Source organism: Numida meleagris, chromosome 5 (assembly GCF_002078875.1).
Source record: "Numida meleagris isolate 19003 breed g44 Domestic line chromosome 5, NumMel1.0, whole genome shotgun sequence".
NCBI lineage: Eukaryota > Metazoa > Chordata > Aves > Galliformes > Numididae > Numida > Numida meleagris.
In genome coordinates this window covers 43,840,001-43,866,860 of record NC_034413.1, presented here as the reverse complement: position 1 = coordinate 43,866,860, position 26,860 = coordinate 43,840,001, and the positions used below count along the sequence as shown (strand labels likewise).

The 26,860-nt window shown below is 39.1% G+C and overlaps 1 protein-coding gene across 6 annotated transcripts in view; it reads left to right on the top strand.

Annotated features, from left to right (window-relative positions):
* ANKRD44 (ankyrin repeat domain 44) overlaps nt 1-26,860 on the top strand; it is a 113,436-nt gene that overhangs the window by 73,971 nt on the left and 12,605 nt on the right. For 3 of the 6 annotated variants that reach the window (XM_021400572.1, XM_021400575.1, XM_021400577.1), the window contains 10 exons: nt 1,135-1,198; nt 3,547-3,615; nt 5,783-5,923; nt 6,908-6,991; nt 8,008-8,119; nt 16,570-16,641; nt 19,619-19,820; nt 23,634-23,712; nt 24,790-24,907; nt 25,914-26,130. In XM_021400572.1, the coding sequence (XP_021256247.1) occupies nt 1,135-1,198; nt 3,547-3,615; nt 5,783-5,923; nt 6,908-6,991; nt 8,008-8,119; nt 16,570-16,641; nt 19,619-19,820; nt 23,634-23,712; nt 24,790-24,907; nt 25,914-26,130 (1,158 nt within the window). The remainder of the gene's footprint in view (nt 1-1,134; nt 1,199-3,546; nt 3,616-5,782; nt 5,924-6,907; nt 6,992-8,007; nt 8,120-16,569; nt 16,642-19,618; nt 19,821-23,633; nt 23,713-24,789; nt 24,908-25,913; nt 26,131-26,860) is intronic. The other 3 variants (XM_021400576.1, XM_021400573.1, XM_021400574.1) reach the window with 2 other exon arrangements.

Sequence of the window (26,860 nt, the reverse complement as noted above, 5' to 3'; positions counted from 1 at the left end):
AGGAAGAAGGAGGAAACTTGGAACATTTTTCTAAATTCTAGGAGTATGAGAGACAGTTTTGTTTTTTTCGTTTTATTCTCTCCTCAAATAAATGATTCAAGAAATTACCTCCTTGAAGCCTACACTTGCGCAAGTGTTGATATCTTGCTGATGATGGTTTGTCTTAGTTACAGCTAAAGTGCGTTTCTCAGTCTGGCCAGAGTAAAGTAGTGAGGCTGGCCAGAGATCGGCATGCACAAGAGGGGAAGCTTAGTGAAGGTCTGGTGTCTGAAGAGCAGTCCCAGGTTCCTCACCAGAGCCTAAAGCAAAAGCAGCGGGAGCTTGCTGATCCAACGGTTTTAAAAGAGGCAGTAATCAGAGGCCAAATCCCAAATCTTCTTTTTTCCAGGCAAGAGTTCATCTGAGTTAAAAAAAAAAACAAAAAAAAAAAAAAACCAAAAAACAAGGCAGATCATTTTCTTTCCTAAAAAATTGTTTCATTGCTTAACACACAAAATGTCCTACAACTGCTTTTTTCCATAAGCTTGAGTCCTGTAGAGTATTTTAAAAGTGTGAAAAATGATAATTACGTACCCCTTTACTGGTATGCTTTGGCCTTGACCACCAGATCAGGAAGGAGAGAAAAAGCTCTGGGTGACCAGAGTTACCACTGCTGGGCTTTATCTTGGGCCTTGTGCATCTTTATGGCTATCCCTGCATGCTCCTGAAAGCCTCTTTCCAAAAACTAAAGCCAGTCTAAAAACCACACGCAATAGAATTGGCCCTGTTTCATGTTCAGGCTGACTCTGTGGTTTTTCTTATTTCTTCTGTTTTCTGTCTTCATGTCCTGCTGTCGCAGTTCTCTCAAAGTATCTGCCTCCTAAATGCCTGCCACATGCTTTTCAGTAGGGATGTGGTGCAGAGCTGGATGCGGAACTAAATTCTCGTTGACTTCACAGCTCTTTTTATAGAGCTGCCAAAGTGGAGCAGCCGCTCGCCATTTTCCGTGACAACCTTTTTCTGACTGTAGTTGCTTGTGTTCTGTTTTTTTCTAACTAACTGATTTTTCTGTCTCTGCAATGTCTCTTGTGGTTTAACTAGGACAAAAGTATAGCATAGTGTCCTTGTTTAGTAATGAGCACGTGCTGTCTGCAGGCTTTGAAATAGACACCCCTGATAGTTTTGGAAGAACGTGCCTCCACGCTGCTGCTGCAGGAGGGTGAGTAGTTGTGACTATAGCTGTTACAAGTTATTTTGTAGTTTCATTGCAGATTTAGTGCATGTCAGACTGTGCCAGCCACAGATGTCAAACTTGGGTCACTTGAGATGGTATTCTGCCACTGTTCTCATGCTCATGTTGCTTGATTGCAAAACATGATCTCAGCAACAAACAGCTGGCTTGTGATTGGAGCATGAGTTTCAGACATAGAGTAAAACTTTTTTCTCATGCTCCTATGAAGACTGCTTCAGTTTGGGGAGGATTGATATACATACTCACCTAGATCCATGTTTTGGCTGTAATTGTTGATGAGGGCTACCAGTCAGCAGGAAACTGTCAGCTCCTAAAGCAAAATGCAGAGTAAGGAGAAGGAACTGTGGCTTCTGAGATGCTGCTGGCAGAGCAGTTATTCCCAGCCTCCTCACCTGGACTACATTCTTGCCTGTAAACACGAGCTTGCAGCCTTGCACTTGAGCATGCAACCTTGGAGTCTAAATGCAGCTCATGTCCCTCCCAATTCTCAGGTGCAAGTTTAAAAATGAAGTTAAAAAAACCTGCCAGATTAGAAAGTCAAGACTGTTACCCTTTCAGGATGATGTGTTTCTGCCCAGAGCCTGGAAATGGAAACAAATGAAAGCTGAAATGTATCAATTTATGTCGTAAATGTAGCATCCAGTCAGTTAAATATTTCCAAATTATTGTCAGTGGAGCACTGTGAAGTTAACCTAGCAAATGGACAAAGCGTTTGGCAAGCACTGAGTTTTGACTTTTCTATTGAGGACTTTATGACTCAAAACAGCTGAAATGGAGCCTTGGCTAGAACCACCTTGGATTCTCTGTGATTATAGCAAGCAGAAATGGTCATCCATGGTGCATACTTGGCAGTCTTTCTGGAAGTTGCTTTTCTTCCTAGTGAGCTAAAAGGCGTATATCACAAAATTGTCATTATTAAAAACACCTAACAAAATTGATCCAAATACTCGTTTTATTATTTTTATGGTATTATTCTTGTCGATACTTGTCTTCTATTATTAATGAAGAAGGTGCGGCTCTTGCTTTGGTTGAGGTTATTATAGTACACTTCAGATACTACCCCTTTGATAAGGCTGCACCCCAAAAGAAAAATAAAAACAACCTGAAAATCCAAAACAGAATGAAGGAGAAATATCGTAAGAAGAAAAAGTGGCTTATGAAAATAAGCCATATTTTTCCAGTGGCTTACTACAATTGTCATCACTAACAAGTGTTTCTATTTTTAGTATGTTGTGATGAGTGTTTTGTAGTTATTTTATGGAATTGCAATTTTGAGTAGGGTTGAATTTATGCCAATGTACTGCATCCAGTCCTTTTTTTTTTTTTTTCCTGGACTTGGAGCTATGCAAAAAACATGGATCTTTTTCCTTACTCTTACCTGTTATTCCCATTACATTAATAGGAGTTATATGGGCTTGAGAAAAAGGACATACTTCAAGGGCTTGCTCATTTGGATTGTGAACAGAATGATTTATTGCCCCTGTTAATGACAAAGAAGTCTTGGAAAGTGCTATGCTTCTTCATGTCATTCTCTGGCTTGGAGTCTTACATTTATTCTCTTGAATGACAAAATAGATGAGAATTCAGCAGTTATATTTTTTATTAAAAATCACCTGGCTTTAAGTGAGATGAAGTTATGATGTGGTGAATTCTTTCAACAGATTAAAAAAGAGAAAAGCAATGGAGCCTAACTCATCTGCTTATATAAAAACATTATTATGTGACAATCAGATAGTTAATGCTCCTTATTCAGCAAAGCACTTAAAGGTATGCTTAAATCTATCAATTGTCAACAAATAATATGAGAATAAACCTAAAAGTAATTCTTGGATGGAATCTCACTAAAGTAAACAGGATTTTAGCACACCATTGCAGCTTTGTGAGAGGAGGTGGATTTCGTTAAATGTCACCTCTTCATTATTAGACTGGCATTTTATCAGCTAGCACCAACTTTAAAAGTCATCTCATAAAATACCATTCCAGTGTGGGAAGCATTAGAGTACAGCCTCCTTTGAAAATCTCCAAATGCAATGAGTTCAGATCATATTTACTGTTTTCTCTTCAGAAAATTAATTTGTTTTTCTTCTGCAGAAGTCTGAGGTTTTCTAGAAACAAAGGAAATAATTTCTCAGGCTTCGCTTTCTGTTTGCTGTGATTGGATTTCAGGTTATATTTGGCTGTATCCCGACTTTGCACTGCAAATAGTTAAAAAAAAAAAATAAAAAAAAATAGAACTTTTTCCTTTTGGAGGGCAGGGAGGCAACCAAGATGTAAGCTTCTGCTTTGTTCATGCTTTGGTTTTCTTCTCTTTTCAGTAATGTTGAATGTATAAAACTCTTGCAAAGCAGTGGAGCAGATTTTAATAAGAAGGACAAGCGTGGGAGGTACGTAAATAATGAGACTCATTTAAAAAAAAAAAATCTAAGTAATCTAACAGGCAAGAAAGAAAGACCACCTCAGTCTGGACAGCATGTGTTCCATGAACAATGACAGTAAAATAAAGTAGGAGTTTAACATTCCCTGTGAAACTGTTGCTACAGTTATTTGCCAAACAAACAGGTGCAGACTTCATTAAATACATAAAAGCCATCCCATCCTCTTGAGTTTTCTGTTTTAAAAATATCACAGATTTTTTTTCCTTATTGCTTTTCTGATTGCCTTCATTCTTGTGCTTATGTGCCCGAGACAGCACCTGGGTTACGATGGGAAGGACTGCTGCTATTTGATATGTTTCCTGCCTTTTTTTTTTGTTTTCTCCTCCATATGTAGTGTTGCTAAGAGTGTTGCTATGCCAGGAATGGATTTCACTCTTTGATTGCTGCAGAATATCTGTCCTGTGTTTTGTTCTGTGTTTTTCAACAAGGCAGATGTTTTCCAAACCAGGCTCCTCAAAGTCTGCTGGTGGAATTAGAGTGGGAGAAGAGCTGTAGCTCACCTAATAGCACTAATTGGTTTGGCAGATTGTGTCTTATGTGGCAGCAGATTGTGCCATCGCACACTGATAGATCACTGCTGTGCCCATACAGCTCCATAATGGGTACAGTATCATTCGCCCTCAGCTGCAGCAGTGAGGCACCTGAGCACTATGCCTGGGTTTCCCGCTCCTTATGAAGCTGTAAATCATGATGGATGTAAGCGCAGTTGCTTTAGATCGGTGAGTAAGGTGAATTAGTTAAATGGCTGATGACGGTAGCTCTGTTTGAACTGAAAACACTGCAGAAATTCTCCTTAACTACTGCTGGAATATCTGGGTCTTTGGAGGAAACGTAGTAAAAGCCATGAGTGCTTCTAGGGGCTGGTTAACTCTTTTGGAGGACTTATGGCTTTGTCATTATACTAGCATAGAGGAAGTATGGCTGAAAGGGTCCAGCAATGCTCAGGCACTGTGAGCAGTACTCCATGGTACAGAGACAGCAGTGATTATCATTCATATCCTCTGAATATATCCAGTGGAAGTGTGTCAGGTATGTCAATAAAAAATTAACAGTGTTCTTCTGTGAAGCAGAGCTGTCCTTGATGATTTTTCGTTTGTTTGTTTTTTACAACCTCCACCAAAATGAAAGTAAATTATTTTAGGGGACAAATGAATTTAAACTAGTTGAGGATTTTTGTGTAGCAGGTAGAGCCTTTGCAAGTTTCAGCCTTGCTGGCAGTTTTCCTGAGGATTCGAGCTCTCTCTGAATAACATTTGGCCTTTGAAGTGGGCGTGCTGAGCTTCTCCGCACAATGCATCCCTTCTTGAGCTTTGGAATTCATCAGTGATGGGATCCCCCACATCTACATCCACCTCTGGTGCTGCTGAGCTCGCTCATACAGAGCTGATTTTGGAGCTGGGTCCCCACTGTAGTTTCATTGTCTGGAGTGGCATTGCCTTTGTGGGTTGATGCTGAGCAGCTGGAGCGAGCAGAACTGAACCACAGGAGCTGGGCATGGCAGAGGCGCTGAGGCTCGTGTCGCCAGCGCTGCTGAGGAGTGCTGCACAGCAGATGCGTTGTCAGGTTGCAGTGAGACCAAGTTTACCTTTTTTTTCCAATGGTCAAAGAAGCTTTTAAAGCTTTGATTGTGTGTGCTCGTAACAAAAAAATGCAAAATAAAGAAGTTCATATGTGTGTTACTTTAGAAAAGAAAGGCAACTGTAAGGGAGGGGCTAACAAAGGTTCGGTTACTCTGTTCAGTTGGTATGGCCCTCTGAGATCTATTGCAGTTCCCACTAATCGAGGTGCTGTGAGGGCTGTCCTGCTCTGCCCTGACTCCCAGCTGGAGCAATGTAGCATGAATGCAGAGAAGCAGCAGAGGCTCTTGCTGGGAACAGGTTGTTTGAAAGATGGAGAGTGTGGATCTGTATGCTATTAACCTTGGTAGGAGTATCAAGACTTCCTAGTAACACACTAATTTGTTAATTATGCATAACTTTGAGTTTCATCGTGGTAATGTAAGGTGCTGATTTTGACTGCTGGAAGTCTGTAGGAATGCAGCAGTAGTTAAGGTTTATTGTTATCCTTAGCAGTGCATGTTGGAATACAAGGTAACAAATTATCACTTACATTCTAGGACACCTTTGCACTACGCAGCTGCAAACTGTCATTTCCACTGTATCGAGACACTGGTGACCACAGGAGCCAATATTAATGAAACAGATGACTGGGGACGCACCCCTCTGCACTATGCTGCTGCTTCTGACATGGACCGAAAGTAAGAGAGCCTGTTTGTGTTCCTTGTTCAGTGTTTTTCCAAATCAAATGTTATTCTATTCTTTTCATGATGTTTAGCCATTTGAACAAAAAAAAATTATCTGGCTGGCACAGGAATTTCTCTCACATGTGTACATTAACTCCTCACTGGATTGCTGTGCGTACAGGCCACATCCCCAGGTGATGTGGCCTCTCAGCTCTGCAGTTTATCTTTGAAATAACACAAATAAATACAAATAAATAAAATACAAATGGGAAATAACCTGATAAGGAAAAAATGTACTGTTCTGCATTGTGCAGAATCTAGTCTGGAATATGTGTGTTACGGAGGGATTGAACTTAGCGAACTGTCCTCCTTCAAACCTTTCAAGGTACTGATCTTTAATGGTATGTAGCAATTCGGAAGCATGCGTTCTGTGTCGGCCTTGGTGTCCAAGGAAGTCCTAATCACAGGTTCATGATCACAAGCTGACAGATCACAATCTTCTGGCTGTCATCCATCCAGCTGGGAAGCAGAGATGCCAAAAATGATCTGGGTGTGCAGGAGTATGAAGATATGCTAAGCTATTTTGAAGAATCTAAGGAATCTGAGCAGACATCTGAGAATCTGAGATATCTCACAGTGCTGCCAAGACATTTCACAGAAAGTAAGAAGAGTCAGCAACACAGCTAAAGCAGATTAAAGACTAATTCAGTATTAGTGACTGAACAGTTCCTGATAGAAACCAGAATTTTCTGGTGGCGTTTTCTTTTTTTTTTGGCACTGACTTGGAAGATGATACACTTCCATCCTGTTGTTGTCTCCATTGTTTGCAAAACATATTAGCTGCAGATCCAGGTAGTACTCTACTAAACTTATGTAACTTTTTACCCTTGGCTGGAAGAGGTCAACTCCATGCAGAGGAGATTGGGGGTGGGTGACACAGTGCATCAAAATCACTCATATTTTGAAAATAAGTTGCATTTTTTTGTCGTTTATGCTAAGAAGCAAGAATATTTTAGGTAACTCCCATGAAAATGCTGAAGAACTTGAAAGAACCAGTGAAATGAAGGAAAAAGAAGCTGCATTGTAAGTTTGGTGTCAATAAAGAAATGAAACTTCATTTCTGGAGAAAGCCCTTGCTTTGCAGTGCAGCTTATGCCCTTGCTTTTGCTCATTCATTGCTTTGCTAGGTGCAGTGCTTGGCTTTAATGAGGGCTAACCTAAAGGAAAAAGCTCTGTGCTCTCTTTTGTGTGCACATTCCCTAATATTTCTGCTTTTGTGCTTGTTGCTCTTCCATAATGGAAAATAAACAGCTTCAGTAACTTAATAATTCATCAGTAACATGCACTGTTTTATTTTAATACTTCGCACTGAGTATGTGTGTTGCAAACATAAGATATCTAATGGCTGCTTCAATGTATTTGCTTGGATTAGCATTCCGATGTAGCTGCATATTGATTATTTCTAATTTTAAAAATCCCCTTTTTTGTATGACAGCTTGTAGTCATTAAAAATTACAAGTTACTGAAGAAAGTAATAGTGACAAAATGATGATTTCCTGGTGGTATAAGAAAAAAATGATAGGAACTGTGAAGAAAATACAGGATCGTTTGGAAAAGACAATTTTAAAAATGCCAGGAAACAAGAAAATATATTCATATACATACATGTTGGGAAATTAACTCAGTAAAGTCCAATTTTTATTTTGCCGTAGTATGTGGTTGGAAGCCAATGGTGTGATCAGAGAATTTGCATGTGATAGCAGTTCTGGCTTTCTGAAATGGGCTATTTACATCATGGTACGGAGTTTTCTTTCAGTCTTTTAATAGAAGGCCATTTTGGACTCTAGAGTAGCAGCAGATGTTGGGTTTAACATTCTTTTTGAGGTAGATCTTCAAAGATGAGGGGGGATTTTATGTTTAAAAAAAAAAAGTTGAACGTGGGGAGCAGTTGGTGAAAAGGAGGGAAACCTGTAAACACTGTGAAGTGCTGTTAGAAATACCAAATCAGTTGCTTGTCTGCAGTGCCACTCCTACTTGCAATGAGGGATAAATCTGTTAAATATTGAGAATTCTCGTTTAAACTAATGCATTGTTCATAGGTGTCTGGAGTTCCTTCTACAGAATGATGCCAATCCATCCATCCAAGACAAAGAGGGGTACAACACTGTGCATTACGCTGCTGCATACGGACACCGACAGTGTTTGGAACTGGTGAGTGCTCAGACAGTTGAGAAGTCTCTTAACTACAGATATGTAAATATGTGTGTGTATGTATGTGCCAGTATTGTGAATTCACCTAAAGGTTATGATTGGAGTTCTTTGGAAATTCGTGGTTTTGTGAAAACCTGCAATAAACTTAATAAAGTGCAACTAATATGCAAGTGGGTACATCTTAAAAACACGATAATTTTGTTTAACCAGTCCTTGTTCAACAAGCTGCTGCTTAAACATTGAATGTGAGTGGAGCTCTGGTTATTTTTTACTGTGATCAAAATATTACCAGTGTTTGGGACAGTTTTAAGGAATACTCTGTGTGTGGGGATGTGTGTGCACATTATCAGGCTTGCATGCTGAGAGCTTTGGTTAGCTGCATACCTATCGTGTTTTTTTGCCTCTGAAGAAACAATAGCAGGTCTGATAAAGCTGATAAACTGTAAACAACCTAGTATGCCACGTGGCTGGTTTTTTGTTGGTGTGTTTCCATTGTAGTTGCACCTGAGTGATTAGAAATTGCATCTCGCAAGAAGCCAAAGATGTTCAGCCAAATGCTAGATTTGGGAGATTGACAGTGTGCATTTATAGTAGATTGGGGGTTGTAATAAATCCATAAAAGTGTTGTGAAAATGGATATTAACTGAACAGCTTGTTACACAGGGGAATCCAACACTATAGTTAATTGTTAATAATTGAAGAGGACTTATGCATACACATACCAGTGCACTGGCGCTGTCGGTCACTGCCACCACCTGGAGATCCTGCAGCTGGCCCAGCCCAGGTCATAGGAGCCAGGAAGTGCTGCCTGTAATTGTGCTGGGGCCGCCCTGGGTCACAGCTCCAGGTTAAAAGCCTTTTAGCTCCGACCTGCACACACAAATGTAATTAAGACACTTGGAAGCTCCTTTGTTGCTCATGGCAGCCATTTGGCCTTTCCTTGTTGAGAGCTGTCTCCTGGAGCTACTCTCATGTGGCTCTGCCCCTGGGAGCGGAGTGGTCCTCTCCTGCACCCACTGTGGATTTGGAGCAAAAGCAGATGTTCTTGGCATTTGAAGGGCATGTATGTAGTTCATTTTATGCAGTGTACAAGCCTATGCTTGTATGGCTACAGCAGGGTATACTGCAGCCTCAGTTGTGTCTTGTCACCAGATTCTTGCAGGACTTGTGTGAGCAGAGCTCTCTGCAACAGCGTATTCTCTTTCAACCTTGGTATTGTAACCCCTTTGTGCTCCTAGGTGCAGAGCAAGCACAGGGCAAGGTCTCTTTTCTTTTTTTGCTGCTGGACACATTTTCTCACAACATACCAGTTACAGACCTGCTGTCAGTTCCCAGTGTTACTTAGGCATGCCAGACAAACAAGAGCTGAGAATGCAGCACATATTGGAGGTGTTGTGTTTCTCTTTAGTTTTGAAGGGTGACATGCAAACCATGGGTAAGAGAGCAATGCAGCAACTGTTTGGTATTCACATAGAGAATTCAGTGTTGTTCTATGTTAATCCTTGCATGTTTGTGACTAAAGCTGCAGTGTAGAAACCAAAGGCCAAGAGTCACTTGCAGAGTTACAGCCATACAGTTGTCTGCCTGACAGCATTACGTGGACCAGGATTTTGCCACTGGTGTTGAGAGGTTGACAGACATCTCATTTTGTCTCTGGAATACAAAGGATTGAGCACTCTGGCAAGCAATTGTACTCAGTCTGCAGCAGGACTTGGGCTCATCGTCTTTGTACCCACTGTCAGAGGAGACTGATTCTGTTTTGTTCAGTGAGCAGTTATCCCTTAGTTCTAGAGAGCTACAGAGTCCCAGGTTATGTTGGTATAATTATATGTGATAGCAATAATGAATTGATACAGGCAGTCACCTTTGCATTGAGTTTTGTGTTTTTTTTAAATTCCCCTCATTGCTTATATTTGAAATGTCATATGAGGTGGGACTGGTCTCCAGTAGCTGAAAGGCTGTGTTGCTTTGAGCATAGTTTCAGTTGTTCTTGCTTAAGGAATGATGGGAACCCAACAGTGCCAATCCCAGTCTAAATATGTCTGTAAATAGACTTCTTGTTTTGGCTTCACACATGTAATAACAGATACTTGGGTATCCAAGTGCTAACCTTGAACCACTAATCTATATCACAGGAACTGTCTTGTGGAATGTTCCTTCTGAAATATTTCCAGTCTCTTTCATCCTAAAGAAGAGATTTTTCAGGTAGGATTACTGAAATCGAGACCTTTTTTTTTTCAGTGCCAAATTAACTGTAATTTTACTGTTTTAACCCTTGGGTAAATATTTTCAGTTTATTATTGGCAACTCAGTCAAAAATATCTGGGAATTATTTTCCCTTCTCCTACAAGACAGTTCTTTATGGACATAAAACTGTTAGGGGAAGAAGTCCCTTTAAAATATGAAGCTTTGACTGATCAAAACTAAGGCAAAGTTTTGTGCAATGCTGAGCTTGATGTCTGTGAATAACAGTTACTCGCATTTCTCTGTATGCACAATATCAAGCTAAGGGGATATATTAATGCATATTTTTCAGCGTTGTGGACCTTGTCAAGTGTATCAAAGAGCTCGTAAGCCTAATTTTTAGTTCCTCCCTCCCTCCCTCCTGGTTTTAATAACAGGTTACTGAATTAACCTATTTCAAAATAAATGAACACTTAAAAATCTGAAGAAGACAATGCAGTATCTAGTGAAGTTTCTTTGGCTAAGGGAACTGATCATTACTTTAAACGTCATAGCTTCTCTGCTTGAAAAAGTATTTACACCTCTGAGTACAGTTTTGGGAGGGCTGATTTATCTACAGAAATATGCTTTTATTTTTTGTCTTATGTTTTTCCTATTAGCCCAGTACTTTGGGATAAATGTAGTTAAAGTTCATTTGTGAAGAGAGCAGAGGTATGAGGAGAAAAAAGAATAAAGAGTAAAAAGGCCATCTCCTTTGGTGCAAGAAATAAGGTGTGTGTTCAACCACAGAGCTCAATGCCAGAAGCTCTTGTCTGGAGGACCTTTAGGTTGCCTGGAATATCTCTCTGCAACGAATGACGTGATATTGCTAAAAAGAGAACAGTGGAAGCAGATTCTTGAATTCTTTCTCCATCTGTAGCGAGCCATTCATAAAGACTGAATGGTGGGCATATGTGCTTGCGAGCAAATGAAACTCTGTCTTTCTCATGTGCTTTCATACTTCTAACAATATAACTTCATGTTTGTTTAGATTGGGACTGACTTCTTTGGTGTTCGATAGTCAGATGTCGTTCAGGATTGCTAGCTGGTATATTAGAGTTGATCATGTCAGTGAACTATAGTAGTTAGGAGGAAAAAAAGATATTTTTCATTGAAGTGATCTATCACAAAATCCTTGTTGCTATGGAAAGAGTGAAATTTAAACTGCAATTGCAAGTTAAAATGCAATGTGGAGGGCCGGTCAGACCCTTTATGCTGGTAAGAATATGTTTTGATGTCAAGACAAAAGGAATAAAGCGTCAGTCTTGTGCGATGTCTCTTCTCTAAGTATCAGTACTTAATTTTCTTCCAATCTACTCTTCTCCTTATCTCATCAGCAAATGAAATTCACTTTTGGCCAGCAGAACCTGAACTGGCACAGCGGTCGAATCTCTTAAGGATGGGAGGAGGGCATCGTTTAATGTAAAACCATATCTGAGAGAGAGCAAATCTCGGTCTGTGTGTCTGATGAAAGCAGTGAGCTGCAGAGCCGCCTGCATTGAGGGATCTCCTGCTAGCAGAGCCTGTCGTGTCTGTGCTGTGGAGTTTGAGAGCAAGGAGACACCTTTTGCTAGACCAGGTGTTGCGGTGAGGAAGAAGCAAGCTGTGTGTTCCATGCTCAGTCCCTTGCATGTGGAAAAGTTAGAATCACAGACCCTCTAGGTCTTTCATATGACTGCTGCTGGTTTTATGTCTGTTAATCACCAAGAATTTGTTGGTTCATTCATCTGAGAGCAGGACACCAGTAGTCAGTGGTGAGTGAATCACATGTGTGGTTGGAATAGGCATGAAGCAGCCGTCTGTCACATGGGGACCTGCCTCGGCCACTTGTCCAGCTGCAGCCCCTGGTCTGCCTCTTGGCCTGAATCACTGCATTCAAAGGGCTGTGCTCTGGTTTTCCTCCTCTATGCATGTCTTGCTGTCTCCATGACAAATGCTGCTGTTCTGAAAGGGAGCATTTTCTCTGACAGCAGCAGTGATGGTGCTTTGTGCTGTGAATGACTTCACACCGATCTCCGAGAGCTTTTCCTGCATGTTAGCTTTGAATGTCTGAGCTGTTATTCCATGTGCAGTGCAGAAATATGACATTTTCTCTCCAGTTAGTTGGTACAATTAGGAATTCAGATGCTTATTTTTCATGAAGAAAACAGCAAGTAAAGCTCCAGAAATACATAGGACAAGACTTCAAATAAATAGATTCCCTATGCACAAAATGCAAGGAATGTTATGTGAAGTATAGCTTCTAGCAATTCTGAAAAACGTGAGCATGCGTTTGGATGACCGGTTAGTTAAGGGCTGTTATCAGCACCAGCTGGAGCTGATGTGTGAGGGTGGGTGTCTGTGCAGGCAGCTCTCAGTGCGTCAGAATCAGGGACCCTTTCTGTCAAACCCACTGCCGCACACAGCTGAGTGTTTTTTCTTTGCTGAGGAAGCTTAATGTCATTAACTCTAGTGTTTGTTTTCTACAAGGAGAACGTGAAAGAAGATATGGACATATGTGCATTATGTACCTTCTGGTTAAATGAGCAATAGGAGTCTGTATATGCTAGAGATGCTGAAATACATTAGCTTATAGCAGTGCGTTTTGGCTTAGATTTTTTTTACTAAATTAAAAATCTTTTAAGAATCAAAATTAGAATGCTAATGCTGCATGTGAACTTTGCTGCTTCAGGAGCATTTCATCCACAGGTGGACAGTATAGAGATAGGTGTGTGAAGTGTCCTTGTTAATATATTTTTATTCTGAAAGTGCCATGAAAAGTGACTACTAATTGAAGAATGTTTTGACGTTTTACATTTGGTTTTAATAGTACACAGCTATGGTGCTATGAAGAAGTTAATTGTGGGTGCAGAAAGGATATGTGTTTAAATGTAGAAATTGCCTTACTGAAATAATAAAACTCTCAGTGCAAAGTCACTTGAATGTCAGTGGTGGTTAGATCAAACCTTTGACATAGCCACGGGTGGTGTGCACAGGTTGCTGTGCCTGGGGGGTGTAGGTGCATGCTGTTTTATACAGAAACACGCTTTCTCTTTTCTTTTACGATTTGAGGTAGCACCCGTCATTGCAGTGATCTGGTTTGAAGTTGCTTTTGATATCTTCCTTTTAAAAATGTAGCTTAAACCTTTCATGCATGATGAAAATATGATCTCCTTTACTTCCTAATAGTAATTTTCAATTACAGGGTTACTCCATGAAGCTATATTTTTTTAAAACTAGAGATGAATATTAGAATTTATTTTAGTTTAGAAGGACAATCCTGTAAACTGCCCTGAGTCAGTAAAAGTTAAATCCAAGTAGGAAAAAAAAAAAATTAAAATCAAATGGAGTAAAACACCCCACACTATATTCTCCCATGTAATCCTTTATTGTAAGCACAAAATTAGTGAGTCTTCTTATGTGTGTAAATACCCTTACTCTACAAATAAAATTGTGAGAACTGAATGTTGTTAATCTTTACATGGAACGGAGGAGAGATAGTAGCAGCCCTGTAGTGCTACCAGCTGGTAACAATGGAACTGAATAATTGATGTTTTATCTTGTTTTGTCTGCATTTCACTCCCAAAGCATCAAGTTCCTGAGTATGAAGGAGACTTCACAAAATCGATAATTACATACAGTACTAAATAACACTGTTATGAGAAGTGCAGGGTAGAAGTGGGGATCCTTACCTTTTAAGAGGTGATGACCTAACCAGAGAGGACAGTAGCCACCATTCTGGCTAGCAGCAGCTGCACAGTTCTGACAGCACTTAAAATCTGCATACAGCTGAGGTGCAGAAATGTGTTAGTCTAAAAGACATTATCTTAATGGCACAAGAAATGAGACACGAGATATACTGGGATCTTCCCTGCTCAGCCAGCTGCTGGTAATGTGTTTTCATTGGCTCTCTTGAGAGATGTGCTTTGGCCAACTTTCAGCAGGCAGGTTTTGCACTGCAGCTGGCATGCTTGGGTTGTTTTGAGAAATAAATTCACTTTTTTTGTATTATTTAAAAAAACAGATGCAGTGTGGGTGGCTTCATGCAAGGGTGCTCTAGGATGGATTCTAATGGAATTAGAACCCCAAGGAGAGTTTTGTGTATTCTTATAACAAGTATATGAGATGTATTGTAAATACCTTCTTGGAACCATAGAAATGGTAGTGAAGCTGCAGAATTTGCCTAGTAACTTACACCTGGTACTTTTTGTCTCTGAGTGTGATGTGTACCTCTCACATGAATTAGTTTTAATTGCGAGCTGCGCTTGATGAGGCAAACTAGAAAATCGCTAGTGCTGTGCCCTTGATCTTATTTTATGATTTCTCTTCTTGCACTGTTGGGCCATGTATCTGGGAGCAACTGGATTTACAGTCAAGTTCTTGTTTATGCTTGACTTTATGATAGAGACATTCAGCCTTGTAAGTAATAAGCTCATTAAGCTTAGTCTGCATTAGTCTAAGCTGCTTTAACTAAGCCATAGAGATGCCTTTTATGAGGAGCTCTTCAATCCTGCGATTTGTTCCTTTAGAGCCTTCGTTTTGTCAATTTTCTGTGTTTTTGTTGTGGGGTTTTTTTTCCCCATCTATTTGAAAGGCAGTTATCTGCCTTGTTCCAAAAGACTTTTGGAGCCCCCTGACAGGTTAAGGGATGTATTCAGGCTTCGATCACAGCGTGCTGAAAGCAGATGATGATCAGTGTAGTTACAAGTGATGAAATTAGTCTTCTGTGCTCACCTAATGGACTCATAGTAAAGGTCAGTATTGAGCAGACAGGGGAACAGGCTTTGTGCTTGCATTTGGATATTTTCTAGTTAATTTGCTCAATAGAGAAAATCAGAATTAAAATAATCACCTACTTAGAGCATGTTTGGAGTAACTGAGAATTCGTGACCATGTGTTCAGAGTTGCCACTTAATCCTGTTTCCATCCATCTAAAATACAAGAGAAGAATAATATTTTAAATTGGAAGTCTCTCCATGTGGTTGTAACAGATGTATTTCTGTAACTCTGCCCCAAATCTACTAAAAATGTGACATGGACTTGCTTTTTTTTCCCTTATCTGCAAGATTGTGTTTGAATTTGCATTACATGTTAATACACACACTCACCTGCTTATGAGTAGTATTTGCATCAATACACTTTTTCTTCTGTCCAGATATTTTACTAGGTTCAAAATACACAAATAAACAAAGTTACTGGATAATTTTCTTTCTTTCTTTTGTTTTGTTATAGTAATAGGCTTCAGAATAATGTCCTTGTTTAATACACGATTTGCGATACTTTGGAAAAATTTGTCTTTGATGTAGGTCTGTTAAGGACTGATTTGTTACACTGAAAGTTTAGGCAAATATGAGTTCAGTATATACCACCATCTTGCAGCGTAGGTTGGGTAATTTCTGTGCCTACCATAGTTCACCAGTCTCTTCAGACAGTGTTCCATGTTGGCATACTATAGAATTGTCCAGATTGTCACCACTGTTCCCTTTTTCAGTCTTTGAGTTAATTAATTACTCTATTAAAAAAAAAAAAGTTTGAAAAACTGAGTTGAAACCATAGAAATGTTACAAGTCACTTGTAGTTACCTGTCATACATTTTTTTACTTTTTGCAGTCTCTAGTTACTGATTTCTTGGAAAATGTTAATTCCCAGTCACAAAGGATTGTGGAAACTAACTCTTTGAGTAGTTTTCAAGTAAAAATGCCTTGCACATCAGTAGTAGTGCTACTCAGAAGTGTTGAATTCACAATATTTTGTCAATAGTGTGTGAAGTTTTCTTTGCAGCTGCAACTTGGTAAGTTGCCTGGGTTCATGTGCTTTTGTTGAGGGATGCTAGTCACATAAGCCCATAACTTCTCATTCTGGTTGGGCAGAAATACCCCGTTTATAAGCCCTAAAATGCTTTGGGATCCCTTGAAAATGAAGCAAATCATAAATACGTGATGCATTTTATTAGATGTTAACTTTTTTACATTTGTAAGGCTATTTATGTTCAAGGATGTGTTGTGTTTTGGAAGACTATGTAAGGAAGTTCTACTTTGACAAATTATAAAATTTTATTTTATATCTCTATCCTATGGGGGAAGAAGACTTGAAAATACTCTACTGTAAATGTAGAGTACTTAATCCTCGCTGCCCTTCAGTATTCGCTGTAAACATCTGAGAATGTTTTTTTATTTTGTCTGCTGAATCATGAGAACTTAGGATAAGTTATACAAGAATGTTTTAAGATTTTTTTCTTCCGTTTTCAGCTTCTGGAAAAAAACAACAATATGTTTGAGGAATCGGATTCTGCAGCTACGAAAAGTCCTTTGCATTTAGCTGTAAGTATGAGATGTGTAAAGTGTTTGATCATCATCTCAAAGAATAATTCTTTAATCTTCATCTTTGAAGCAGGTTTAATCGTGGACTTGGTTTTGAAACAACTCGGAAAGGATGTAGGCCTAAATATAACAAATCATAGAATCATAGAATGGCCTGGGTTGAAAAGGACCTCAAAGATCATCGAGTTTCACTCCCTTCCCCCCCGCCCCCACTGAGTGCAGGGTTGCCAACCACTAGACCAGGCTGCCCAGAGCCACATCCAGCCTGGCCTTGATCCAGGAACGGGGCATCCACAACCTCCCTGGGCAACCTGTTCCAGTGCGTCACCTCCCTCTGAGTGAAAAACCTCCTCCTAATATCTAACCTAAATCTCCCCTGTCTCAGTTTAAAACCATTCCTCCTTGTCCTAAAAAAAAAAAAAGAAAAAAAAAGTCTGGACTGCAATTGTTGAGTTTCTGACAGTTTAAGCTCTTTGCTCTTATTGATTATAACACTCGAGTAGTAGAAGAAGAAACAGAAACTGAAGTGAAATTAAATGCCAAGCTGCAAATTTTATTTATAACTAGTTTATAAAGTTGGAGCTGGAGCTTGAGCCCGTGGCTCTGATGATGGAGTGGGATGTTCTCCTGCAGACATGCGGAGCGTAAAAATTGTCTGCTGTGCAGCTAGGTGTGGGAATGCATGCAATATGTCCCAGTACCTGAACACCCTCATGGTAAAAATGTTTTTTTTTCTTGTATTTAAATGGATTTTCCCATGTTGAAATTTGTGCCCATTACATGCCTCCTGTCCTGTCACTGGGCACCACTTAGAAGAGTCTGGCTATGTCTTCTTTGCTCTCCTGATCAGCTGTACATATACATCAAGTACCTATCTTCAAGTGTCTTCCACAGACTGGCCCTTCACTATTCAGCCTCACCATGAATCTGCTCTCTTCTCAATAGAGAAGAAACTTGCTTACTGGAGAATAGGAGCATGTTTTAGTTTTGTAGTTCTGTAGTCTCTGCCAGACAGACAGAACTGCTCTGACCTGGTGTTTGAATATTCCATACATAATCTGAGGGAACAAGAGCCAGAAGTTGATTTAAAAGGGACTGGATTTGTCACTAAGCTGTTTTCTCAGTTCTTTATCTCTACAATTTGAACATTGCAGGAAGGACAGTGTTTGAAACCCAATAGGGGTTACAGCTTGCTCTATCACCAACACAAATTCCTGTGCTGGGAAGGGACTTGCCCTGGTTCTTGGACAAAATCCTTGCAAGGACACTGCCAGAGGTCTTCCCTGTTGTATCTGTTGCTGATTAACAGCACTTCATTCACCTGAGACACCCCTAAAACACTTTGCGGGGGAGGCTTGGGGGGGGGGAACTTACATAAAACATGGCTATTTCTCTCACTTCAATGCAGGTATCCAGAATTATCTGACATTTAATTCAAACTCTCCTGTTTATTGGGATCCTTATGGCTATACCTTCCCCAGATACAGCACAGTCTCCCTGAATGTCTCCAGCCAGGGGTCCACGAAGCCATTAACTTGCACCAAAACAGAAAGACCTGTTAAACAATTGATCTGGAGCAGTGACCAAGGCCTCTGCTTCCAGATACTTGACAGTAGAATACAAATAATTAAGAATTAGGAACAAAAGAGTGGTATAGCAGCCAACAAAATACTAATCTGTCATTCTCTGAGGCTGTTGTGCTTGATTACAGTCATGGGTCAGTAAATGACTGCACCAGGTGATCTGACAGGAAAAAAAATCAACTATTATCCCTTCAAGGAGAGAGTGGAGTATACTGTCTTCTTGGCACTTTCAGGATGGGTACCTCGTATCGTATTAAAGATCAGGTTTTTGCTGGTTGTTTTCTAAGTAATTGTAATAGGGAAGAAGGGCTAACAACTGCATCAAGACTGTTTTCTGGGGTATGTGTTCTCTGTGCCTTAATTTCTGTATGCTTTTCTTTGTCTGCCTTTGCCTTTCTTCTTTCCTTAAATAGTTTTCTTGGTCTAACAGTGAAACAACTGCTTGGCCCCTGCTCTGTCCTGTTCTTTTGAACTTCTGAGAATAATCACTCGGAGCAAGCTGTTTCCACCAGTACTTAACCTTGAAGATTGGTGGCTGTTTGGTTATTTCATATTTGTTTTTCTCTTCTGTTTTCGTTAATTGTATTAACTCTAGTAATATGTTTATACATTTATGTATAAATAAAAAGGAGACTGACAGCAAGGAGAGGAGGACAGTCACTACAAAACTAAATGAAGTGCTTCCACTTACTGGAACTATCCATTAGGTTTTTGCAACATCAGCTGTGTTTGTGTAGTCAGCCCAAATGTGACTGGTCTGGAAGTGCATCTACTTGTCCACTGTAGTTGTTCTACCAAGTGATCCCACTGGCAGGAATACTCTATGAAGCATCAGCTATAAAGAGCCATTCAAGGTTGTATTTATTAATAGTGGCACAAAAGTCTGTTTTGGGAACTGTTTTCATTCAATTGAGATCAGTAATACACTACATTAAATGTGTATCTTAAAGAAAAAACTGATGTATTGATTGTGACACTCAGTTTGGTGATAATCCATGTGACCTCTGACCAGCATCACTCTAGCGAACCTAATTTTTGAAGCAACCATTTTCCTGAAAGATGCAGTAGAACCTGAAAAACAAATTGTTGGTTTGCCTGTGTTGAAGTGAATCATTGCCTGAATTTCCCCACCCTGTGCTGTATTAGAAGCAGAGCAAATAAAAAAAAAAATCATAATTTCTGTCCATGAACACTAGGAACTTTTGAGTGTCTTGGCTACTTGTGTCAGTGATGGTGTAGTTTGACAAAATCCATTCAATTTGAAGAGTCATGAGAAGTCAGGAAACCGTCATTTCTGTTGTGTTTAAGAGACTCACAGTGACAGATGTTACTCATGTTCTGTGTGAAAGTCTTTGAAAGACAAGACTTGTGTTCCTTACATGACTCATTTCTAGGCCTATAATGGTCATCATCAAGCCTTGGAGGTGCTTCTCCAATCTCTGGTAGATCTGGATATTAAGGATGAGAAGGGACGCACTGCTTTGGACCTGGCTGCATTTAAAGGGCATGCAGAGTGTGTGGAAGCTCTCATCAGCCAGGGTGCTTCTGTCACTGTAAAAGACAATGTCACCAAAAGGACCCCACTGCATGCTTCAGGTGAGTGTGCTCTTGTGTTACACTTACAATACAAAGCCGATAGTGTGTATGCAGCTACCTTTAGCTACCTACTATCCCTATGTTTCTTTCTTTTAAACGAAAGGAGATTTTTTGTGTACTGAGGAGATCCTGCAGATAACTCTGTCATTCTCTTGGTCTTTCTCTTCTGTACCATGATTCAGTTCTCCCTCACAGAAACCCCTATTTTTTCACACTCTACTACTGCTCGACCCTTACCTTCTCACCTGTGCTTTACCATACCTCTGTTACACCTACTCGAAGATGTGGGGTGCTTCCCCTACAACACTTTCACTTAATGGTTCTTTAGCCAAAAAAGACAGGAAGAGAGAACAGTTGTTTCACTGTGTATCCTAAGAAAAAAAGAATTGCAAATACAGTCAGGCATTGGTGGCAATGAAATTGTTCTGTGTTCAAAACCTTCAGCCTGTTTCAGTGGCAACGTTACAGAAATTTGTCCCCTTTCAAATGTTATCCTCCTCCTGAGACAGCTTGTGAATTTGCTGTTGTTAGGAGTATGCTTCTTCATACATTGAGTACTACATGCTGCATAATTAACTAGAAAATGTAGAATTTGCAATTTATTTAAAGGTTATTATTTAATATATGCTTGTTGATTAAATACACAGCAGTGCCGAAAGGAATATTGCTCCTCTGGCTATTAGTTCGAGGACTCAGTACAACCTAGCAGTGACCTCTAGTGGGAAGAAAAATGAATACTTTATTAGATATTTTTTTAATTCTCAGACTTAATTGTTTTTCTGTTAATTATTTCATCTTGCTCAGAATGAAATGTATACACATCCTCTAACATCATTTTTCTCTGTGCGCATGTGTGTGATCATATATACGCAATCTGGAAGCATAAGGTCAAATAGACCTGTAGCAGTTTTGCCTGCAGTACTGAAGATACATGTGCAATAGCTCTTCATAGCATCCTAAAAAAATCTCTTCTTCCCCCTTAAATTTTGCATAAAACTGAATACATTACTACCCACTATAAGTTAATATTGTAGAGATGCGCTGCCAGAGTGTATAAATCAGAAGTTTGAGACTAAAATTGGGGTTTTAGGTTAAAAAAAAAAAATTATCAGAATACAAACAAGAAATTCTTTAAATCTGCAGTGAAACTAAGTAAGCTAAATATGTATGTGTTAAAAAAAAAAAGTAAGCAAAAAAAAAAAGCAACAAGCAGGAAAACCCTATCCATGAGAAGGAAAAAGAGTAAAGAAATGGAAAAGGTGTCCCTTAAAAAGAAGGGTAATTACTGCACAGGGAAGTTCAGTGTTGGTACTCTTAGAAAATGAAGTTTATCGCTGTCATGAATTTGGAGAATTTTGAAAGGAAGTGCACTTTGGGTAAATATCCATTCAGATTCTGTTTAGGACCTTCCACGAGAGCTTTGCAGAGTTCTGTGCAGTCAGCAATGGAACAAAGCTTCCGTCTCCACCTATTACAAAAAGCTAGTTGTAATCCTATGCTTTTTGTTATGCTATTCTGTAATGTTTTATTTAGGAGTGTTTTAACAAAGAATGATGTCACCTGTTGGAAACTGCATAGCACCACAGCGGTATTCAGTGTCTTTTGTTTGCAGCGCAATCATAAGAGGTAAATTGGCATATTTTGAGAAATCTAACAGAATTCTTGCTGAATTAATCTTTTGAGTGGCACTATGCGTTTGCACATACAGAAGTGAAAACTTGCATGCATTTACTGTTCACTGGAAAGAAAAAAGGTGTGTGTGCCCATCCCCTAAACACTGTCTTCGTTCCTTCTTACAGAAGCAGAATTGCTGAACACAACAGTTAAGGAGACTTGAACCTATGGATTACATTACAGGACTCTGCAGATCTCTGTTCTGCAAAGGGATTTGTGACTTTAGTAGACAAATAATTCACTTAATGAAGTATTTCTTTTTTTCTGTCTGTTCCCCTCAAGGAACAGACTTCCTTTGACCTCATAACATGGAGAATTTCCTTAGCCTAAATTATATGTTCCCTGTATAAATTTTATTACCACCAGACTTTCCTCTCTCTGGCTTGCGGGATCCATTGCAAATGTTTGCCGAGTACAGCATTGTAGCTCTGCTGGCAAAACTAACGTTCCCTGCAGGGTCTGTAGTGCTTAGCAATTGTTGGGTTAGCTCTGAAGACTTCCTGGGAGTATCTGCCCTAAAACTCATTTACCAAAATCTTTTTCAGACATCAGTGTGAACAAGTTTTGATTTCTCTTCTACCTGCTGGGCAATAGAACTGATTTTTTTCTTCTTTTTTTGTTTCCTCTGTGAGTCACTTATTCATCAGCCCTGCAGAAGTGTTTACATGTTATGTATGTGGTATTACTTAGTGATAAATAACTAAAAATGTCTTTTTTTTTTTGAGTAGAGCGACTAAGATTATTTTTGGAGGAGTGATTTAAATGTGATGATGTGCACCCATTTCTCTGCCAGAATGATGTGACATAGGTGGAACCCAAGGTTTTTGCCTCTGCCCACAGGGTGTAGGCAGTGTGAACGTATGACTTTTTGTAAGGAGGACATAATTTCTGTGTACTGAGTGCAGGAATTACTGTTTTTTAAGGAAGAAATTCCGCTCATCCTGTGGGTCATATAAAGCTGAATCCTTTAAGCCAGCTGACAGACAGATGGGTTTTCAGTGTTTGGCCCTGCAAAATGTAGTACCTTGGAGCTGTTTTCCAACTGCAGTAGGTTGCATTTTAAAGAGCAAACCCTGTTTTTGAGAAGTAGCCGTGGCTTCAAATGTTAAATTAGAAGAACTGGAGGAAAAAAAAAAAGACCCAAGGATTTTTTTTTTTTTTAATCTTTGGTTGATCCTCTGGCCATGCAAGCAGCTAACATGATCATGTGCCATCACCTCCTTGCTGACTGAATAGAAGAGTCTCATCAGAATTTTGTTAACTAATGAAGATCGTGAACAGGGCTTTGAGGGTAAAAAGAAGCAGAATGGGACAAAGCAGGCTTTTGGTTATAGAGTGTCAACAGTAGTGGTGACTTTGTGTACTGAACTTCAGTCACCTTGAGTGTGCTGGACAGTCAGAGATGTTTGGCTCTGCAGTAAATCAGCGGTGTGAAGCAGTCCGAATGGCCTGGAGAGCTCTTGTGCAGTACAGTGGAGACTGGGAGAGTGTGACTGACCAGCCTGAGAGGAAATGCACGTTTGAGCCTGAGGGACAAAAATAGAGACACAATAGTTGCCATCCACATTGTGGAGGCGTTGCTCTGAGGCTGTGATGCTGCTCTCCTCGTGGCTTCCCCACAGCTGTCTGTTGTCAGCTTGGAGGTCACTGGGGAGCAAAATGTGGAAGAAATGTCGTGCTTCGTGGAATATAAAACGTGTAACAATGATCGTTCTTTGCAGATGCTTCTTTTTTTTCAAAACAGCACTAAGGAACTTGCTTGTACAGCCCACACAATATTAATGAGCCTTGCCGAGAACTTCCTAAGGTGTTCCAAAACTGATCACAGAAAGCCTTGTCTGCTTGTCAGGGATTGGAATGCTGTCTGGTTTGGTAGAAATCTTCTCAGTAGTGAGAATCGCAGTTTCCGTTTTACTCATTTGGGATTTTTGTATGAAAGGAAAGTAATACTCATCTTACTGAGGAAAGGGAAAAAGGAGCTCACCATTTCATTAGCAGAAGTAAATTGTGGGAATATTCTTTTCTTATATTAGGGGATATTTTCCATTTATATAAAGAAATTTCTTATCCGTAAGCATTCCAATGGAGAAGTGTCTGCAATTAATCCTGTTTTAATTATACACACTTTTTTCTTTATAGTCATTAATGGTCATACACCTTGTTTACGACTGTTGCTAGAAGTTGCAGACAACCCTGATGTGATGGATGCCAAAGGACAGTAAGTTTCTTTGGTGGTTTTGTTTCAGTTCTGTAATTCAAATGGTATCTCAGATTTCTTACTTTGAAAAAATAAAAAATAAAAAAAAATTGAAATACTGTATTTCCTGCACGACTTCTTACAGAATTTGGCAGATACTACAAAGTACACATTCAGTTGATCTAAGCCATGTGGAAAGGATTATTCATTAATCATAGCCTCCACTTTAAACTTTAAACGAGTCTTCATATATTCTTAGAGCCAGATTCAATCAAAACTAACAAGATTCTGAGATGTCTGTAGAGTCTTATTTTCTAAAATGCTGATATTTCAGCATATATTGTGTGTACAGGTATATTATGCTGACAAAGTGGGATGGAATGTTTGTTCTAGGTGAACCCTAAATCTGAGATGTTCCTACATAAGTTTTGTCTCATTGAATGTCAGCTATAGAGAGAATAATGGAGTACATTTTAGAAGTGAAAACATGAATGCTTTTCTTATTTAGGGTACCTGGAATATATCTGCCTATACATATAATTTTAAATAGTATTAGTCTTACCTAAATATAGAAGGAAAATAGATCCCTTTCAGGGGGGGAAAAAAAAAAGAAAGAAAAAAGGAAGATCTATTGGTCCAAATCCAAATTTTGGCTTCAGTAGTTTCTTCATGTCCCTTCCTCCGCTTTAAAGAACTGTGTATTATTTTCAAGAGAAATACCTCAAGTTACTGTCATCTTGGTAATTAGCAGAGGCATTCATTCACAACTTAGTATTGTAAAGCTCATGTGTTGCTGGAGATGACAATAATTGTAGGTTTAAAAAAAAAATTGTTTGGAATGATGTTGCTCTGTAAACTGCTTGCAGATGAGTTTGTCTATCTCAGTCATGATAGTTGGCTGTTAAACATCTTAAGAATAGTTTCATGCAACTGTTTTCACTTGTGTTGTATACATAAGGATGATGAAAGGAATAGACTTCTGGGTAGGAATGGAGAGAGAAATGCAGGGCTTTCTGACTTATGTCTTACAGTAAGTTAGTGGTAGCAAGTAGTGTGCCATTTGATAGGCATGACTGTTCTGTTTCTTTTTCCTTCCAGAACCCCACTAATGCTTGCAGTGGCATATGGGCACATTGATGCTGTTTCCTTATTACTTGAAAAAGATGCATCTGTAGATGCAGCAGATCTCCTGGGATGCACAGCTTTACATCGAGGGGTGACTTCATTTTTCTAAATTCTAAGTATTTGTTTTGTTGTGACTACAGTTCATTTATAAACAAAGGGATGTTGAATGTAGGATATATAGCTAATGATTGAAAACATGACGAAAAGCAATCCATGAGGTAAAAATTGGGACAAATCTGCTCAGCCTTTGATTATTCAATTTAATTAGACTTTTTTTATTTCTGTTAGATAATAGAAAAAAAATAGTAAATAGACAATTTACTATAGCGATAATTATTGTTATAAAGGAGAACTTTATGGATTTTGAAAATAATGTCTTTAAAAGGACTACCCAACAGTTACTTCTTCTTGGGTAGGAGAGCGTAACTATATGAGGACTAAACTTTTATCCAGAAGCAGTGAAGTTCAAGGCAGATATAACTTTGGATAGGAAGATGGCTCCTAGAAAATGTGAAGTTGATGCAAGCGATCGTATTTATTCTAACTCTGTAATAATTGCAGTGAGCAGTTCAGCTTAGAGTCCAACACTGGTTTATAATAAACATTATGGTATAAAATTGCTGTTCTGTTTTGACAACAATACATGAACATGACCCAGGTACTGAAACTAAACTATATATGTTACAGAGGTCAGTGAAAGTACCTGGCCAGCTTTTCGTACTTCTGATAATTTTCTTTATCTTCCCCTCAATTCTTTTCTCACATTTGTATGCTGTTTAGAGTAGCTGGATTCAAGTTTTGTGGTCTCACCCTTTACTCATACTTTTCCTTAATCTTAAACTCCCTCTTGCTTTTGAGTCTCATTTAGAAAAGTCTCTTCCACAAACAAGTAATCAATGCCTTTGAAAGACAGGACCAAATATATTTCAGTGTAGCAGTTATCATAGATACCCATGGGAGAAATGGAACTTTCATCTCTGTCAGCTGAATCCCACCCAGGCTATTTCATGTTTACAGGCATCAATCGTATTCCATGTTTCCTGGGTAGAAGTCTATGTTTATTTCAACCTCTTTACTCATTTCTTTTTTTTTGCCAGATTATGACTGGGCATGAAGAGTGCGTTCAGATGCTTTTAGAGAAAGAAGTATCTATTTTATGTAAAGATGCTAGAGGTAGAACACCTCTGCACTTTGCAGCAGCTCGAGGTCATGCCACTTGGCTGAGTGAATTACTGCAGATCGCACTTTCGGAGGAAGACTGCAGTTTAAAGGATAATCAAGGTTATACACCACTGCACTGGGCTTGTTACAACGGTAAGTTTATCCCTATGGATTGTTACCAAGTTCAAATGTGGCCTCAGTTTTAGAAAGGCATAATAGCAAAGCAGACTGACAATTTGAGGAGGCTGAAATAAAGAGTCAGATCATTTCCCCTCTACTTGCTCTCTGTGATTTGTTTTTGCTATGTTTACCCTTCAGTTCAGGAGCCAAGGAAGTTCCAGCAATACCTCCCAATGACTTAGTGATTTACAGAGAAGTGTCTCAACCATTGTGCTCATTTGCTCCCATCACAGGAGGCCAGGGTGAAATTACGGGTTTACTGAAGTAAATTATGAAATTCTCATTTATTTACCGAAGGGCCAGGAATGCTTCTTTGAGGTGTTACCTTTTTATTTATTAGTGCAAGAGACCACGTCATTAGATGGATAGACTGAACTGATTATACTTCTTGCTTAATATAAGAATAAAACTTCTTACTACCATCACTTCAGGCCATCTTGGACATGTGTGAGGCCACATATGTAACATCACATTTGAGGGGAAGAAAAAGACAACTTTTCGTTTTTTTGTTTTTTCTTCTTTTTTTTCTTTTTTCTTTTTTTTTTCTTTTTTTCTTTTTTTCTTTTTTTCTTTTTTTCTTTTTTTCTTTTTTTCTTTTTTTCTTTTTTTCTTTTTTTCTTTTTTTTCTTTTTTCTTTTTTTCTTTTCTTTTTTTTCTTTTTTTTCTTTTTTCTTTTTTTCTTTTCTTTTTTTTCTTTTTTTTC